The sequence below is a fragment of the Salvelinus sp. IW2-2015 genome, unplaced genomic scaffold (genome assembly GCF_002910315.2).
Source record: "Salvelinus sp. IW2-2015 unplaced genomic scaffold, ASM291031v2 Un_scaffold3427, whole genome shotgun sequence".
NCBI classification, from domain to species: Eukaryota; Metazoa; Chordata; class Actinopteri; order Salmoniformes; family Salmonidae; genus Salvelinus; species Salvelinus sp. IW2-2015.
In genome coordinates, this window is record NW_019944707.1 from 1 (window position 1) to 17,949 (window position 17,949).

At 46.8% G+C, this 17,949-nt stretch overlaps 1 protein-coding gene across 1 annotated transcript in view; it reads left to right on the plus strand.

Annotated features, from left to right (window-relative positions):
• Nucleotides 1–8,431: 8,431 nt before the first annotated feature.
• LOC112075834 (CD276 antigen-like) overlaps nt 8,432–17,949 on the plus strand; it is a 19,206-nt gene continuing 9,688 nt past the window's right edge. The window contains exons 1-2 of the mRNA XM_070441090.1: nt 8,432–8,616; nt 10,239–10,628. Coding sequence (XP_070297191.1) covers nt 8,535–8,616; nt 10,239–10,628 — 472 coding nt within the window. The 5' untranslated portion in view covers nt 8,432–8,534. The remainder of the gene's footprint in view (nt 8,617–10,238; nt 10,629–17,949) is intronic.

Consider the following 17,949-nt stretch of genomic DNA (forward strand, 5'->3'; position numbering starts at 1 on the left):
CGGCCTGACTCCCTACGTGTGACTGTGCGCGGCGACCCGGAATACAGACTTACTCACAAACTCTAGCCGGCCTGGATAGTTTCTGTATGCAATCACTTCACTTATATGAGTGGTGCATTGTCCTGTCAAAAATAGGCTACAGACTACGTAACTACACGAAGATTGTTGATAAGAAAAACTAATGCTGATGACATATGCTGGTATATGGATGCGGCCCGGCGTAGACCTAGCTGGTTAAGACGAAGTTGAGAGCAGCCACGTACCCACATGTGCTTGCTTCAATACCCTGAACCAACAAGGTGAAAATCTGGCGACTGTACGCTATGAGAAGCCTAATGTACGTTCTGAACCTGTTTCTTGTCTTGATTGTTTAGTTGGACCGGTGGAGTTGGGTGGGTTTGTCTATGGTTGATTTTCTATGTTGGGATTTTTGTGTTGGCGCTGGTAGTGATTCTCAATCAGAGGCAGCTGTCAATTCGTTGTCCTTGATGAGATCATGGTTGCGGCAAGACATAGAGGTTCAACGTGTGTTTGTGGCGTGTTTGTTCCTGTGTCAGTGTTTTGCACACAGGTACTGTTTTCAGTTTTGTCACGCGTTTGTTTTGTGTTTTTGTGTTGACTTTCAATTAGAATAATGACTAACACTCGCGTTTTGGTCCTCGCTTCTGTCAGCGGAGGAAGACGATTATACAGAAACTACCCACCAGGACCAAGCAGAGTGGAAAGAGGAGCGACAGCAGCAGAGTCAGCATGCAGAAGCGCAAAGGGAAGAAATTGGACATGGGAAGACGTTTTGGACGGCAAGGGTTTGCTAACACGTTGGGAAGAGAATCCTGGCTGGAAAGGATCGCCTTCATCGGGAACAGCTGGGAGGCAGCTAGGAGAGCAAGAGGCAACCGGCGTATTGAATGGTACGCGGGATTTAGCAAACGGAGTTTGAGGTAGACCCAAAATTTCTTGGGGGGGGCACACGCGGAGTGTGGAACGCGGGTAGGAGACATGAGCAACTCCCGTGCTTAGCCGTGAGTGAGAGGGCGTCGTCACTGGTCAGACACCGTGTTATGCCAGAGGTGGAAGCGCACGGTGTCCCAGTACGCGTGCTTAGCAGCAATGCGGGCGTATTCCACCTCGCCGCACTGTGTAGGGTGCATAGGTTGGGCATTCGAGCCGGGTGTCATGAGCGGGCCCAGACAATCTGGTCAGTTGCGTTCCTGGCCGGCGTACCTGGCGACAGCCTACAAATGGTGTCCCGGTTCGCAGGTCTTGCCTTCGCCGTACTGAAGGCTACGGGGCCACATTCAAACTGGTAGAGTGTGTGGGCGAGGCTCGGTGCTCATGAGCGGTGTCTTCACGTTCCGGTAATTCGGTGCCACTTCCACGTAGACCAGTCCGTCGGTGGCAGCCCCGCATCGGCTGTCTCTCCGTTCTTTCTTTCTTGCCAGTTGCTCTCCACCTGTCTAGAACTGCCTGCCTGCTCAGCGCTGTCGAACTGGGGCCTTGCCTGCCCAGCGCTGTCTGAACTGCCTGCTGCCCAGCGTGTCTGAAAACCTGCCTGCCTGCCAGCGCTGTCTGAGGCTGCCTGCCTGCAAGCCCGGGTGGCCTGTTCTGAGCTGGCCTGCGCTTGCCCAGCGCGTCTGAGCCTGCCTGCCTGCCCAGACGTCTTGTCTGAACGTGCCCTGCCTGTCCAGCGCTGTCTGAACTGCCTGCCTGGGCGCAGCGTGTGCTGTACTGTGCCTGCCTGACCAGAGCTGGTCTGATGCTGCCTGCCCAGCGATGTTAGCTGTCCTTTGCCTGCACCAGCGGCTGTCTGGGTAGATGTTCTGCCGCCCTCGGCATGCTCTGAACTGGGCTTGCCTGCCCAGCGCTGTTGAACTGCTGCTGCCCCAGCGTGTTGAGCCCAGCGTCTGTCCGAGCCGTGAGAGCGCCGTCTGTGCCGAGCAGCGGCAGAGCTTCCGCAGACCAGGAGCGCCAGAGCTTCCGCAGACATGAGCAGCAGTAGGCTTTCCGCAGACAGTGATGAGCGCCAGAGCCTTCCCGCCAGACCAGGAGCAGGCCAGAGCCTTGCCGCCGAGACAGGAGCAGCCAGACGCTCTTCCCGCTCAGACAGGAGCAGGCCAGAGCCTTTGCCGCCAGGGACGCGCGAGCAGCAGAGCCTTCCGCCAGACAGGAGCAGCGCAGAGCTCCGCCGAACAGGAGCTGTCAGCGCCTTCGCCAGCAGGTGTACGCAGCCGAGAGCTGTCCAGCAGGACCGAGCCAGACCTCGTCAGCCAGGATCCGCCAGAGCGTGCGCCAGCGGATCCGCCAGAGTCCGTTCGCAGGTCGCAGGAGTCCGCGAGGTCGTGAGCGGGCCCAGCTTCAGGACCGCCACGAGACCGTCCAGACCAGGCGACCCGCCAGACCGCCCGTGCCGAGCCTTGGTATCTGTTGAGAGCCGGCCAGCCAGGGAGTCAGCGCCAGAGCCCAGCAGGATCCGCCAGAGCCGGCAGCCAGGCATCCGCCAGAGCCGGCCAGCCAGGAATCCTGCCAACCTGCAGGGGTCGCGGGCGGATGCGCCCCTCAGAGTCGGGAGGCTGCCCTCTCAGTCCGGAGCCTGGCCTCGGTCAGTCCGGAGGCTGCCCTCAGTCCGGCAGCTGCCGCCCTAGTCGGAGCTGCCCCTGCGGAGCCGGGGTGCCCCTCAGTCCGGAGCTGCCTAGTCGGGATCTGGTACATGGAGGGGTGGTTTAGGTCCGGTTCTCTTTGCCCTCTACTGTCTTGATGCACAGCACTGACAGTGTCTTCTCAGGGTGGTCAAAGGCCAGGATGACCGTCATCACCAACCACTAAGGCCTAATTGTTGCTGAACTGTTACGCTGAATATGAAAACAGATTACAGATTTCATCATACTTTTATACAAAAACAAGCAATATGACTTGCCTAACTGAATGTTGAAGCAGGTTGACAGTGCTCGCACGAACAGACTAGAGGTAATTTAAACATGAAATGATCTATGAAACATCTGAGCGAACATAGCAGGTCCTACAAGATTGAGACTTTAACTCTCAGTACCACATCTAGTCAAGGCGTACTCACCTAACGTAGTAGTGATCAGTGTAGAGTAGAATCGTGTTTTACTTGATCTAGTTGATCGGAGGTGCTTTGAAATCAGATCACAGGATTGAAAAGAGGTGCATTTCACAGACAGCTGATTCTCTTTATAGTCGGAGTTTCATCAGTGATGCTGAGCTACTCAAGAGAACATCTTTTAAGAAAGGTCCAATAGCAAGCCCCGTTTTTATTCTAATTGCAAGTCATTTTGGGTAACGTATTAAGTACGAATTATTACGTGTGTTTTATTGATGGTCGCAAAAAGACAGCAATAGAATTCTTGAGGCAGAGAGCACTTTTCTCAAGGCACATAATTGTTATCTTGGACTGTCTGGAGTGGGTCTGAGTGGGAAGGGAGGGACAGGTCTCGAACCCGTCAAACCTTCTAGGCCCGAGTCGGCAGCGCGCTACGGTCGCTGTGCCGCAAAAGCATTGCTCAAGCGCAGAGTTGATAATCGCAATTATAACCCCGGGTCGTTTAACAATGATTATAGAAGCAAGGAATGGTAAACTCTTTTTTATAGGTTTGCATATCTGAACAGTACCTGGAGACATTGTTTGTAAACGCGGCAATCAGCTGTTGAAACATAACAAGGCTCCCTTTTTATCTTTCTCTCATCTTGTAAAATTATTGTAAAGCCGCTGGGTTTATAGGGCGCGGAAATCGACCGCGTTGCCGCAGCTAGTATGCTTTGGCACAATCGCTCATCCGCTGGACGCTCGGAGGGTTCGAGAACCTGCTCGCTTGCCTCTGTTTAACATTACATTATAAATTATAGCCCCCAGAATTGTGTTACACGAAAGAAGCATCTAAGTGCTGCAAGTGGTATGCGCGGTTCTGAATCACAGGATCCTATCTGTGGTTTTGGGAAACCGGGACCAACCCGGTGGATCCTATTTCTACAGATCCGTGTGTATTAGAAAAGTGAACGTTATAGATGCAAACCACTTATCACTAGCTATGATAAAACGTACTTACCGCCTGTGTCCTTGATGGTTGATGTGAATCGCTAATGATGTACATTAAAGGTGTCCGACGGAACCCGGCAGGCCGATAAGTCTCCATGTTCGTCCCGTAAAGACAGAATGTTTGGTAATGTTAAATGGAGACAGAGACTTCATATTGTAATGTTTAAGCTTGTGTTTAACATTTGTACAGTTGTTAGACAGACACTTGTATAATATAATATAACATTTGTAGATGTCTTTCATTGTTTTGAAACCTTTGTATGTGTGAATGTTTCTGTTAATTTTGTATTGTTTATTTCACTTTTGTATAATCACTACTCACTTGGTTTGTGGCAATGTTAACACTTTTTCCCATTGTCAATAAAGCCCCTTGAATTGAAATTAATTGACATCTCATGCGAGTTTAACCAGCTTGTGTCTGTACATGCATGGACACTCCGGGTATCTCCAGCACGCCGTGTATAGAGATATGAGTTGCAAGTAATGAACTTATTTACCACAGAGTGGCATCACTGTGCCATCTACACCATAACATCTTCCCTTAATAAAGGCACGCCCAGGCGTGTCACGTGAGACTGTTAGGGGAGTAATTGATTGGGCGAGGGAGCAGCCAACCTGTGATGTCACACAGTGGCTCTTCGCCCAGTTCAGGCCCCATGTGAACTTACGCCGGAAGGTGTCGATGATGTACAGAAGCAAGGCTATATTACTCGCATGAAATGTCTTGTCTCGTCATTTTAACATTATCATCTTGACGTTTGCAGAGGCAGGGAGAGGATACTATTAGACAGTGTGTTGCAGAAGCAGGGAGAGGATACTTTATCTAAACGTGTGTTGCAGCAGGCAGGGAGAGGATACTATAGAAACAGTGTGTTGCGCAGGCAGGGAGAGGATCTATAAAGACAGTGTGTTGGCAGCAGGCAGGGAGAAGGATACTATAAGACAGTGTGTGTGCAGCAGGCAGGGGAGAGGATACTAATAGACAGTGTGTTGCAGGCAGGGAGAGGATACTATAAGACGGTGTGTTGCAGCAGGCAGGGAGGAGGATACTATAAGAAAGTGTTTGTTGCAGCAGACAGGGAGAGGATACTTGAATAGAAGTGTGTTGCAGGCAGGCAGGGAGAAGGATAGCTAATGAGCAAGTGGTGTGTGCAGCAGGCAGGGAGGGGATAGTATTGACGAGTGTTGTTGCAAGCAGCAGAAAGGGTAGAAGGGGAGTACTTAAGATAGACAGTGTGTTGCAGCAGGCAGGGGGAGGGGATACTATTTAGACAGTGTGTTGCAGCAGGCAGGGAGAGGATACTATTGAAGACGTGTGTTGCAGCAGGCAGGGAGAGGATACTATAAGACAGTGTGTTGCAGCAGCAGGGAGAGGATACTATAAGACAGTTGTGTTTGCAGGCAGCAGGAGAGGATACTATAAGACAGTGTGTTGGCAGCGGCCGAGGGAGAGGATACTATATGAGACAGTGTGTGGCAGGAGGGAGAGATACTAATTACCAGACGTGTGTTTGCACGCAGGCAGGCGAGGATACTATAAGACAGTGTGTTGCAGGGTAGGCTAGCAGACAGTTTGCAGAGCAGGGAGAGGATACTAAACGACAGGTGGTGTTGCAGCAGGCAGGGAGGGATACAATAGACAGGTCGTGTTTGCGGCAGGACAGGGAGAGAATCTATTAGACAGTGTGTTGCATGCAGGCCCAGGGAGAGGATACTAAATAGATCAGTGTGTTTGCAGGAGGCAGGGAGGGGATTAACTATTAGACAGTGTGTTTGCAGCAGGCAGGGAGTAGGATAACTAATGTTAGCAGGAGGACTATAGACGTGTGTTGCAGGCAGCAGGGAGGGGATACTATTGGACGACAGTGTGTTGCGACAGGCAGGGAAGAGGATACTATTAGACAGTGTGTTTGCAGGCAGGCAGGGGAGAGGATACTATAAGACAGTGTGTTGCAGCAGGCAGGGAGAGGATACTATAAGACAGTGTGTTGCAGCAGGCAGGGAGAGGATACTATAAGACAGTGTATTTGCAGCAGCAGCTCTGCGGTTTCAGGTCACTGTATCGTGTCGCAGATAGATGATCCTGTAGTTCTACATGACTTCTGTCTTTAACGGGACAATATGGAGACTTATTCGGCCTGCGGGTTGTGGACACTTTTAATGAACATCATTAGTATATCATCAACATCAAGAGACACAGGCGGTAAGTACGTTTACTAGCTAGTGATAATGTGGGTTTTGCAGTTATAACGTTACTTTCTAATACACAGGATCTGTAGAATGGAACCGGGTTGGGTCAAACAACGAATACAAAGTTGTATAGCGGCAGAATAATATACCAGGCCATTTAATTACTTTTTTCACTCACCACGTTTATTCCGGAAAATGTCTATCCTCACTCTAGTAACCTCTGGACAAACATTAAGAATAAGCTACGTGGTGAGTTGATGCCTATTCGTCAACTAGTTGAATTGGCCGTGCTACTTTGCGTGCGTTGTTTGTTGGCAACCTTGTTATTTACGAAGTTTTAGTAAACAGATTCCTGTTGGAACGTTCCACAAATTATATCAGTATCAGGGGGGGCTGCTTTGGATCACTACTGCCTGTAAGCGAACGACTGATGCGCGTTTGGAGCAGTACTGACTGTATCCAAGACTGGTGAGCAGTACTTTCTGTATCCAAGACTGGTGAGCAGTACTGTCTGTGTCCAAGACTGGTGAGCAGTACTGTCTGTGTCCAAGACTGGTGAGCAGTACTTTCTGTATCCAAGACTGGTGAGCAGTACTGTCTGTGTCCAAGACTGGTGAGCAGTACTGTCTGTATCCAAGGCTGGTGAGCGGTACTGTCTGTGTCCAAGGCTGGTGAGCAGTACTGTCTGTATCCAAGGCTGGTGAGCAGTACTGTCTGTATCCAAGTGGGAAGCCTGACCACATATGGAAGGCCAAGAGGTTCAAATCGTCTTACCCGGAACACGTCTTAACACTTGTAATTATCATTTAAGAAAGGCCTTTTTAGTTTCCTAAGTTTTCATAACTGTGACCTTAATTGCCGTCTGTAAGCTGTAAGCGTCTTAACGACCGTTCCACAGGTTCATGTTCATTAATTGTTTATGGTTCGTTGAACAACACGAGAGAGAGCAGGAGGAAGGAGAGAGAGGAGGAGGAGAGTAGAGAGATGATTCAATACCCCCATCATCACCTGAAGACTGTACACCACAGAGACAAAGATGAAGTTACAGAGACCAGTTGGTAGACTGGAGAGACTGCTGAGCTGAGTCAGGACAGACTGATTTAAATAGTTATAACAGATACCAGTTGGTAGACTGGAGACTGCTGAGCTGAGTCAGGACAGACTGCTTTAAATAGTTATTACAGAGACCAGTTGGTAGACTGGAGACTGTTGAGCTGAGTCAGGACAGACTGATTTAAATAGTTATTACAGAGACCAGTTGGTAGACTGGAGAGACTGTTGAGCTGAGTCAGGACAGACTGATTTAAATAGTTATAACAGAGACCAGTTGGTAGACTGGAGAGACTGTTGAGCTGAGTCAGGACAGACTGATTTAAATAGTTATTACAGAGACCAGTTGGTAGACTGGAGAGACTAGGCCAAAGCATATTTTAAAATGTTTCATTTATTTAATATTTATTTTACTGGGCAAGATGAACTCAACAACATCGACACAAGTTACCTGCTATATTTGGGAAACATAATTCACACAGAGAGAACTTGGCAAAATACAATGTATGCTTCTGGATTACGAGTAGGCTGATATATACCGTGTCATCGGTAACAGTTGTGTTCAAGCCACCTAGTTAATAAAATATTGGAGCTAGTAGTCATTAGTTAAGTTACATGTTAACCATAGAGAGAGCCTAATAGAGGCGCAGTAGAGTTCACCTGCCGAATGCCGACACACTGGAAAAAATAACTAAAACAACGAACGAGACACGGTGGAGGCTACCAGAATGAAGACAGACTTGTTTCGGAATAAACGTGGTGAGTAAAAAAACGGAAATACATAAGCCACTTCCTGCCCGGTATCTTATTGCGCCGCAATACAACCTTGTTATTTACAGCGTTTTTGGAACAGATTCCTATAGGAACGTTCCACAAATTATACCCACCCTGACAGGCTAACCATGTGTATGTGACCAATACAAGTTGATTGGATTTGACAGGCTGGTGGTGTGTGTGTGTGTGAGTGAGAGAGCAGTACAAATATTGGCTCCCTTCGTGTACACTACTAACACGCGGTGAAACACCGCTTCCCAGTCAGTACTGACGGCTGGATGGTGATCAGTCACATTGAGTGGTTCCGGTGGCGAGTTTGACGCAATGCGACTTTTTTTCAGCAAGGAAGGGGATACTTGGAGAGTGTATTTACAGCAGACAGATCAGAGGTTTCAGATCACTGTATCCTGTCTCAGATTGACATGTTCCTATAGTTCTACATGACTTCTGTCTTTAACGGGACAATATGAAGACTTATTCGGTCTGCGGGTTGTGTTCACTTTTAATGTACATCATTAGTATATCATCAACATCAAGTGACACAGAAGGTAAGTACGTTTGCTAGCTATCACAACAATACAACACCAATTACAATGTAAGACAAAACATGAATCAATACAAAACACAACAGAAAAACTGTTACATTCCTCAGTTACTAGGTCCTTAAATCAGCACCCTAAGCTGCCTGAGCAGCACCAGAACATCCCATTGTAATGAGTGTGTTATGTGTAAATAACATTTAGACTACGTTACCCAGCAGGCTGGTGATGGTTAAAGAATGCCTTGCATGGCTAAACATGGAGTGTTCTAGCTGAAGTATATGTTCATTAAAAGTAGTTAAACCTACGCCCCGGTTTGTCATTATATAAGGAACAAACATAACATGGGGTCTGCTTAGATCACTACTGGCTGTAAGCGAACGACTGATGCACGTTTGGAGCAGTACTGTCTGTATCCAAGACTGGTGAGCAGTACTGTCTGTATCCAAGACTGGTGAGCAGTACTGTCTGTAACCAAGACTGGTGAGCAGTACTGTCTGTGTCCAAGACTGGTGAGCAGTACTGTCTGTAACCAAGACTGGTGAGCAGTACTGTCTGTGTCCAAGACTGGTGAGCAGTACTGTCTGTGCCAAGAGCTTGGTGAGCAGTACTGTCTGTATCCAAGGACTGGTGAGGCAGTACTGTCTGTGTCCAAGACTGGTGAGCAGTACTGTCTGTAACCAAGACTGGTGAGCAGTACTGTCTGTGTCCAAGACTGGTGAGCAGTACTGTCTGTGTCCAAGATGCGTGAGCAGTACTGTCTGTGTCCAAGACTGGTGAGCAGTACTGTCTGTATCCAAGACTGGTGAGCAGTACTGTCTGACCAAGACTGGTGAGCAGTACTGTCTGTGTCCAGACTGGGTGAGCAGTACTGTCTGTGTCCAAGACTGGTGAGCAGTACTGTCTGTGTACCAGACTGGTGAGCAGTACGTCTGTATCCAAGACTGGTGACAGTACTGTCTGTAACCAAGGCTGAGTGAGCAATACTGTCTGTAACCAAGACTGGTGAGCAGTACTGTCTGTGTCCAAGACTGGTGAGCAGTACTGTCTGTGTCCAAGACTGGTGAGCAGTACTGTCTGTATCCAAGGCTCAGCCAATCGGTCACATAACAACAGAAATCAGCAAGCGACTGAAGAGAGAAGAGACAATCGATTGGCTATTTACAGAATCAGTGTTCGCTCAGGAAAGACAGCTGTAGGGAGGAAAGGCAGTTCCCCATTTACAGCAGGGCGTCCCTAACGATAACGAAGAGGTAGGAAGCCTGACCACATACGGAAGGCCAAGAGGTTCAAATCGTCTTACCCGGAACACGTCTTAACACTTGTAATTATCATTTAAGAAAGGCCTCTTTAGTTTCCTAAGTTTTCATAACTGTGACCCTAATTGCCTACCGTCTGTAAGCTGTTAGTGTCTTAACGACCGTTCCACAGGTTTCATTAATTGTTTATGGTTCGTTGAACAAGCATGGGAAACAGTGTTTAAACCCTTTACAATGAAGATCTGCGATGTTATTTGGATATTTACGATGTATCTTTAAAAGACAGCGTCCTGAAAAAGGGACGTTTCTTTTTTTGCTAAGTATATCTTGCTTTATCTCAAAGTATATGAATCTGTAATCTGTTTCTTTCAGGTACAGTTCAGCACATTGTGGCCTTAGTTGGTGATGATGTCATCCTGCCTTGCACCCTGAGAAGCACCGTCAGTGCTGTGCATCAGACAGTAGAGTGGCAGAGACCGGACCTAAAACCAAAAGAGGTCCATCTTTACAGAGATGAGAAGGAGGATCTGGTGCTCCAGAATCCAGTCTTCAGGGGAAGGACGTCACTGTTTAAAGAAGAACTAGAGAACGGCAACGCTAGTTTAAAGTTGACCAGAGTGAAACTGTCTGATGCTGGAAACTACACCTGTTACATTCCACTGCTGGACCACCAGAAAAGCATCATTCAACTCATTGTTGGTGAGTCAACACACCTGCTGACCACCCAAATCCCCTTAGGAGACAGATCTCATGAAATCAAGGGTGAGTTCAATGTCAAGTCCATAGCATGATGAGTATTAGTTACATACTGTACATTGGTTAGACTACATACTGACCTTGACCCCAGCTAAGTCCCTGTACAATGCTGTGATCTATTGTTAGTTCCTCTTTTAATTTAAAGGTCCAAGAATATCAACAAACCCTTGTGTTATATTTAAGCAATAAGGCCCGAGGGGGTGTGGTATATGGCCAATATATCACGGCTATGGGCTGTTCTTATGCACGACGCAACCTGGATACAGCCATTAGCCGTGGTATATTGGCCATATACTACTAACCCTGAGTTGTCTTATTGCTATTGTAAACTGGTTACCAAGGTAACAAAACAGTTAAAAGTATTGTTTTGTCATACCCGTGGTATACAGTCTGATATACCAAACATTATAAACTAGGTGGTTTCAGCCCTGAATGCTGATTGGCTGAAAGCCATGTATACGGTCTGAATCATAAAACATTATAACTAGTGTTTCAGCCCTTGATGCTGATTGCTGGAAAGCCGTGTATACAGTCTGATATACCAAATATTATTAAACTAAGTGGATTTCAGCCCTGATGCTGATTGGCTGAAAGCCGTGGTATCAGTCTGTGATATCATAAACATTATTAAATAGATGGTTTAGCCCTGAATGCTTGATGGCTGAAAGCCGTGTATTCTGTATAGTGCTGCATCTAGGCCAGTTATCATTCATTGAGGAATCAAGCGATGAGGTGTTCCTGCGGTTGTGATGTCTGAAGGCTGCCTACCCAGAGCTGTCATGGATGGTGGACGCTCATGAGTGTCCTCCCTGCTGCGAGACCTACAGACATCCAGAGACCGGGAAGCTCTACACTGTGACAAAGCCATGTCAACGTCCCGAAATCTGACAACAACACCCTTCACCTGTCGGTTCAACAGTTGGGATCAGACACATGAAGGAGAGACAGGTTCACTTCCAGGTGAGGTCTTTGGAATTTGATGAAGGCACATCTTGTAAAAAATGTCCTGTTTAAAAAAGTCATTTCATGTGTAATTAAGCATTACGTATTGTAATAGTCGACATCCTGATGTTTTCAATCAAATGTTTTTAAACGTGTCATCCTGCTGGCTGAACAGTTCTGTTTGCATTCTTGTTACAGTTCTTGTTGAAGCTGTAGCATGGAGGTCTCTACCTTTGATTAAAAAGGATATTGACATCAGAGTTATACACTTCCCTTGGTTGGTTAGTTTATGTGTGGAGTTCACTTCCTTGTGTTGGCAGTTGTTATTGTGTGGCGTTATAATATATTTTAAACAACTAAAAGAGAATCATGTCTGCTACCATCAGTGGTCACCCACCGGTCGATCGAAACATTTCGTTTAAAAAAACATCCAATATAAAGCCTTGCATTCCTATTTTTTAATTTGTTTAGTTGCTGTTTGCAGTCGTGATTTTATTAGCAGCTCTGATACCAGGAAGGCAAAGTGTCCTATTTTGAACCATTTCATACAGTTTGAGTCGGAAAGTTTACGACACTTAGTTTGGATCATTAAAAACTACTTTTCAACCACCCACAAATGTCTTGTTAACAAAACTATAGTTTTGCAAGTCGTTGACATCTACTTTGTGCATGACACAAGTCATCTTTTCAACAATGTTTACAGACAGTGGAATTAAGTATAATCACAATGTCCAGTGGGTCAGAAGTTTACATCACAAGTTGACTGTTGGCCTTTAAACAGCTTGGAAAATTCCAAAAATGTCATTGGGCTTAGAACTTCTGATAGGCTAATTGACTCATTGAGTCAATTAGAGTGTACCCTGTGTGGAAGTATTTCAAGCCTTCATGTCCTCTATTTCTTTGACATCATGGAAAAAAAGCAAAAGAAATCACCCAAGATCTCAGAAAAAAATTGGTAGACCTCCACAATCTGGTATCATCTGGGAGCAGATTTCCAAAACGCCTGAAGTACCACGTTCATCTGTACAAACGATATACTCTAGTATAAACACCATAGACCAAGCAGCCATCTACGTCACGAAGGAGACGCATCTGTCTTCCTAAGATAACGTACTTGTGCGAAAAGTGCAAATCAATCCCAGGAAACAACAGCAAACGACCTGTGAAGATGCTGGAGGTAAACAGTTACAAAAGTATCTAATTTCCACAGTAAAAACGACTCCTATATCGACAAACCTGAAAAGCCGCTCACAAGAAGACCATGCTCCAAAATCCATAAAAAAAAAGCCAGCGACTACGTGTTTTAACTGCACCATGGGAAAAATCATACTTTTTGAGAGAATGTCCCTCTGTCTGATGAACAAAATAACGTTTGCCACTTAATGAACCATCGTCTATGTTTGGAGAAAAAAAAGGGTAGCTTGCAAGCACAAAGAATAAATGCATCATGAGAAAGGAAAATGATGTGATATATTGACAGCCAACATCTCAAAGACATCAGTCAGAAGTTAAAGCTTTGGTCGAAATGGTTCTTCCAAATGGACAATGGACCCAAGCAACTTTCCAAAGTTTGTGCAAAATGGCTTAAGGACAACCAAATCAAGGTATTGGAGGGCCATCACAACCCCTGACCTCAATCCTATTAAAATTGTGGGCAGACTTGAAAAAAAGCGTAGTGCGGCAAGGACCTACAAAACCTGACTCGTTAACACCATCTCCGTCAGGAGGAAATGGGCCAAAAATTCATCCCAAACTATTTGTGGAAGGCTACCCGAAACGTTTGCCAAGATAAACAATTAAGCAAATGCTACCAAATACTAATTGAGTGTATGTAAACTTACTGACCCACTGAAGTGATGAAAAAAATAAAAGCTGAAAAAATCACCTCTACACCATAAGTGTATCCTAAGACTGACCCAAAAACCAGGAGATTTTAAACGATTAATGTCAGGATTGATGAAAAAACTGTTTCAAATGTATTGGCTAAGTGTATGTTAAGCTTCAACTTCACTTATGTCTTGAATTAGAATTCTGCCGACCTGGCAGCCCAGAGAGCAAAGCAAAGGCACCTATGGCCTACGCTGGCCAATCAGAACTCAATCAATGTCTGCATGGTTTCTTCTGCCTAGGCTGTTAAACAAAGTCTCAACACGCATCAAATACTGTGAGATTTCAAAACGTTAAAAGTTAAAATTAATGTGTTGTGTTTATCGCACTGTCACTTCTTAGATTCAACACTTTATGAGAATAAAATGCTTGTTCTCCCTACTTGCCACTCACGCTACAACCGGCACGCAGCTGTAATGAATGATGTTACAACCAGCACGCACTTTAGAGAATGGTACAACCACACTGCAGCTGTATATGAATAATACAAACCAGCACTGCAGCAGTAAGACATGGAACTAAACCAGCACTTGCAGCTGATGAATTGAGTACGAACCAGCACTGCAGCTGTAATGAATGAGTACAACCAGCACTGCAGCTTTAATGGAATGAATACAACCAGCAACTGCAGCAAGGATATGAATGAGTACAACCGCATGCAGCTGTAATGAATGACTACAACCAGCACTGCAGCTGTCAATGAAATGAATACATACCAGCACTGCAGCATGTAATGAATGAATACAACCAGGCACTGCAGCTGTAATGAAGACTACAACCAGCACTCGCAGCTCTGTAATGAATGATACAACCGGCACTGCACTGTAATGAGATGAGTAAACCAGCACTGCAGCCTGTAATGAATGAGTACAACCGGCACTGAGGCCTGTTAATGAATTAGTACAAACCGCACTTTGCACTGTAATGAAATGACTACTACAACCAGCACTGCACTGTAATAATGTTGGAATACACCAGCACGCAGCTGTAATGAATGACTACAAACCAGCCACGGCAGCTGTAAATGAATGAGTACAAACCGCACTCAGCTGTAATGAAATTGAGTTACAAACCGGCACTGCAGCTGTAGATGAATGAGTACAACCGGCACTGCAGCTGTAATGAATAGAGTACAACCGGCATGCAGCTTAATGAATGAGTACAACCGGCATGCAGCTGTAATGAATGGTACAACCGCACTGCAGCTGTAATGAATGACTACAACCGGCACTGCAGCTGTAATGAATGAGTACAAGGCACTGCCAGCCGATGAATGAGTACAACCGCACTGTAGCTGTAATGAATGATACAACCAGCACTGCAGCTGTATGAATGTATACAACAGCACTGCAAGCTGTAATGAATGAGTTACAACCAGCACTGTAGCCTGTTACATGAATGAGTACAACCAGACTGCTAGCTAGTAATGAATAGTACAACCGCCACTGCAGCTGTATGAATGAGTACAACCAGCACTGCACTGTAATGAATGTAGACAACCAGCACTGCACTTGTAAATGAATGAGTACAACAGCACTGCAGCTGTAATGAATGAGTACAACCCAGCACTTGCAGGCTGTAAATGAATGAGTACAACCACACCTTAGCTGAATGAATGAGTACAAACCCACTGCGCTGTATGAATGAATACAACCAGCACTGCAGTGTAATGATGAGTACAAACCAGCACTTTGCACTGTAATGAATCGAGTACAACCAGACTGCAGCCTGTAATGAATGAATACAACCAGCACTGCAGCATGTATGAATGAGTTACAACCGGCACTGCAGCTGTTAATAATGAGTACAACCAGCACTGCAGCTGTAAGAATGATACACCAGCACTGCAGCTTGTAATGAAGAGTTACACCGCACTGCAGCTTTGAATTGAAGTACAGCCAAAGTGTTTACATAAACTTTGTTGCTATTATTAGCGGCCTTGTCTTTTTAATATGGAAGGAATATGACTTTCTGGGACAGGAGAAACAACATGAACTGTGCATCAGCGCAGAAATAAAGCAGTGGTGACTCAAGTAATCTCCATAGCTGGAAGACTGTCTCCTTTCTCTCAGCGGAGGGAAGAACCGGAGGGACGGCTTGAGCGGTGACAGGCAGCCTGCACATCTGTCTCTCCCTTCAACGGACCATCAGATGCAGGACATCATAAAATAAAAGTTAAGCTAATATTGATGCTCACTCAGCTGTGCCTCAAGTATACCACTATATATGACCACTGTGATCATAACCTAATAATTTTAAATAATAATTAAGTGTTGCTGTAGAAGAACAAGCATTGCAGGGAAATTCCAAGCGTTATCCAATATGCAGTGATACTGTATTGGCGGTCTTAATATCCTACTGCACAACCCTCATCGCTACAGAACTGTTCTTTTATAGGTTAATGTTGAGTAGCTTCTGTTTTTGAATGTTCTGATTTGAATAAGAGAATCTGAGTGGTAAGTGAGTTGGACAAGAGGTTGGACATTGACCACTGGTCTACACGTCAATAGGCAGTCGACCGGCATGGGCCACGGTACACGGTCAATAGGGACGCGTACAATGTGGTCGCTCTCGTCAATAGGGGACCGCGGTCTACACGGGTCAATAGGGGACCCAGGGCTTCGGTCAATACGAGCGTCAGTACGGGGACCGCCCTACCGGTCTGACGGGTTCGGTATAGAGCCTCACCGGTCAATAGGACCGCGGGTTCTACACGGTCAATAGCGGCACGTCCGGTCTACCGGGTCAATAGGGACCGCTCGGTTTCTAAAACATCGCGGTCAATAGGGGACCACTGCGTCTCAACGCGGAATAGTGGACCGACTCGGTTCTACACGGTCCAATAGGGGGCATCCACTGGTCAATAGGGGACCACTGGTCTAACCGTCAATAGGGGACCAGCATGGCAGTCTACACGGTCAATAGGGGCCTGGCTACACACAATAGGTCTACCGGTCGAACGTCAATGGGAACAACGTGCTTCACGTCATGAGGACTCATGCCACCGGTTCTGAACACTGGTACTACGCTAATAGGGACCACTGGTCTTACACGGTCATAGGACCGCTGGTCTACACGGTCAAGGGGACACTGGTCTACACGGTCAATGGGTAACGCAGGACCACTGGTCTACACGGTCAATAGGGGACCTATGGTCTACACGGTCAATTAGGGGCCACCTACGGTTAGCGGACGGCTACAGTATTAGGAGACCACTGTCTACACGGTCAATGAGGGACCACTGGTCTACACGGTCAATAGACCACTGGTCTTACAACGGTCAATTATGACCACTTCTACATCGGTCAAAGCCACTGGTCTACACGGTCTCAATAGAAACCACTTGTCACACGGTAATAGACCACTGGTTCCTACACGTCAATAGGGACCACTTGTGAAACACGGTCAATAGGGACCACTGTCTACACGGTCAATGGGACCACTGGTCTACTACGGTGCAATAGGGGACCACTGGTCTACACGCATAGGGGACCACGGATCTACACGGTTCAATAGGGTGAACCAACTGGATCTACTTGACGGTCAATAGGGACCCGGTCAATACGACCACTGGACCACGTCAATAGGACCGCTGCTGGTCTACGACGGCCAAATAGGACCACTGTCTACCGGTCAATAGGGGACCACTGTTCTACACGGGTCAATGGACCACTGTAACACACGGTAACTAGGACCGACTGGTCTCATTGTCATAGGGACCACTGGTCACGACGGCACTAGAGGACCGACTGGTCTACACGGCCAATAGGGGACCATACTGGTCTACCACGGTCATATAGGGACCACTGCGTCTCACGTCAATAGGGACCACTGTCTAACACGTTCAATTAGGATCCACTGTCTACACGGCCAATAGGGACACTGATCTACACTTCAATAGGGGACCACTGTCTACACGTCATATGGGGACGACTGTCTACACGTTCAATGGGGACATGGTCTATCACGGCCAATAGGGGACCATGGTCAATAGGGACCACTGTCTACACGGTCAATAGGCCACCTGGTCACTACGGTCAATAGGTGACCACTGGTCTACACGGTCAATAGGGCCAGCTGGTCTACCGGTCAATAGGGACCACTGTTACACGATCATAGGGGACCGCTGTCTACACGGGTCAATAGGGACCGCTTGTCTTACACATCAATAGGGGACGCTGGTCTTACACGTCAATAGGGGGACCGCTGGTCTACGACGGTCAATAGGGGACCGCCAGGTCTACACGTCAACTAGGGACCCACTGGTCTACACGGACAATAGGGACCACTTCTACAGTTCAATAGGGACACTGGTCTACACGGCCAATTAGGGGACACTTGTCTAATAGGACCACTGTCACACGGTCAAAGGGACCACTGTCTTACAACAGGTCCAATAGGGACCACTGGTTTTTTCTTAACCAACGTTCCAATAGGGGACCACTGGTCTACACGGCCACATAGGGGACCACTGGTCAATAGGGACCACTGTCTCACG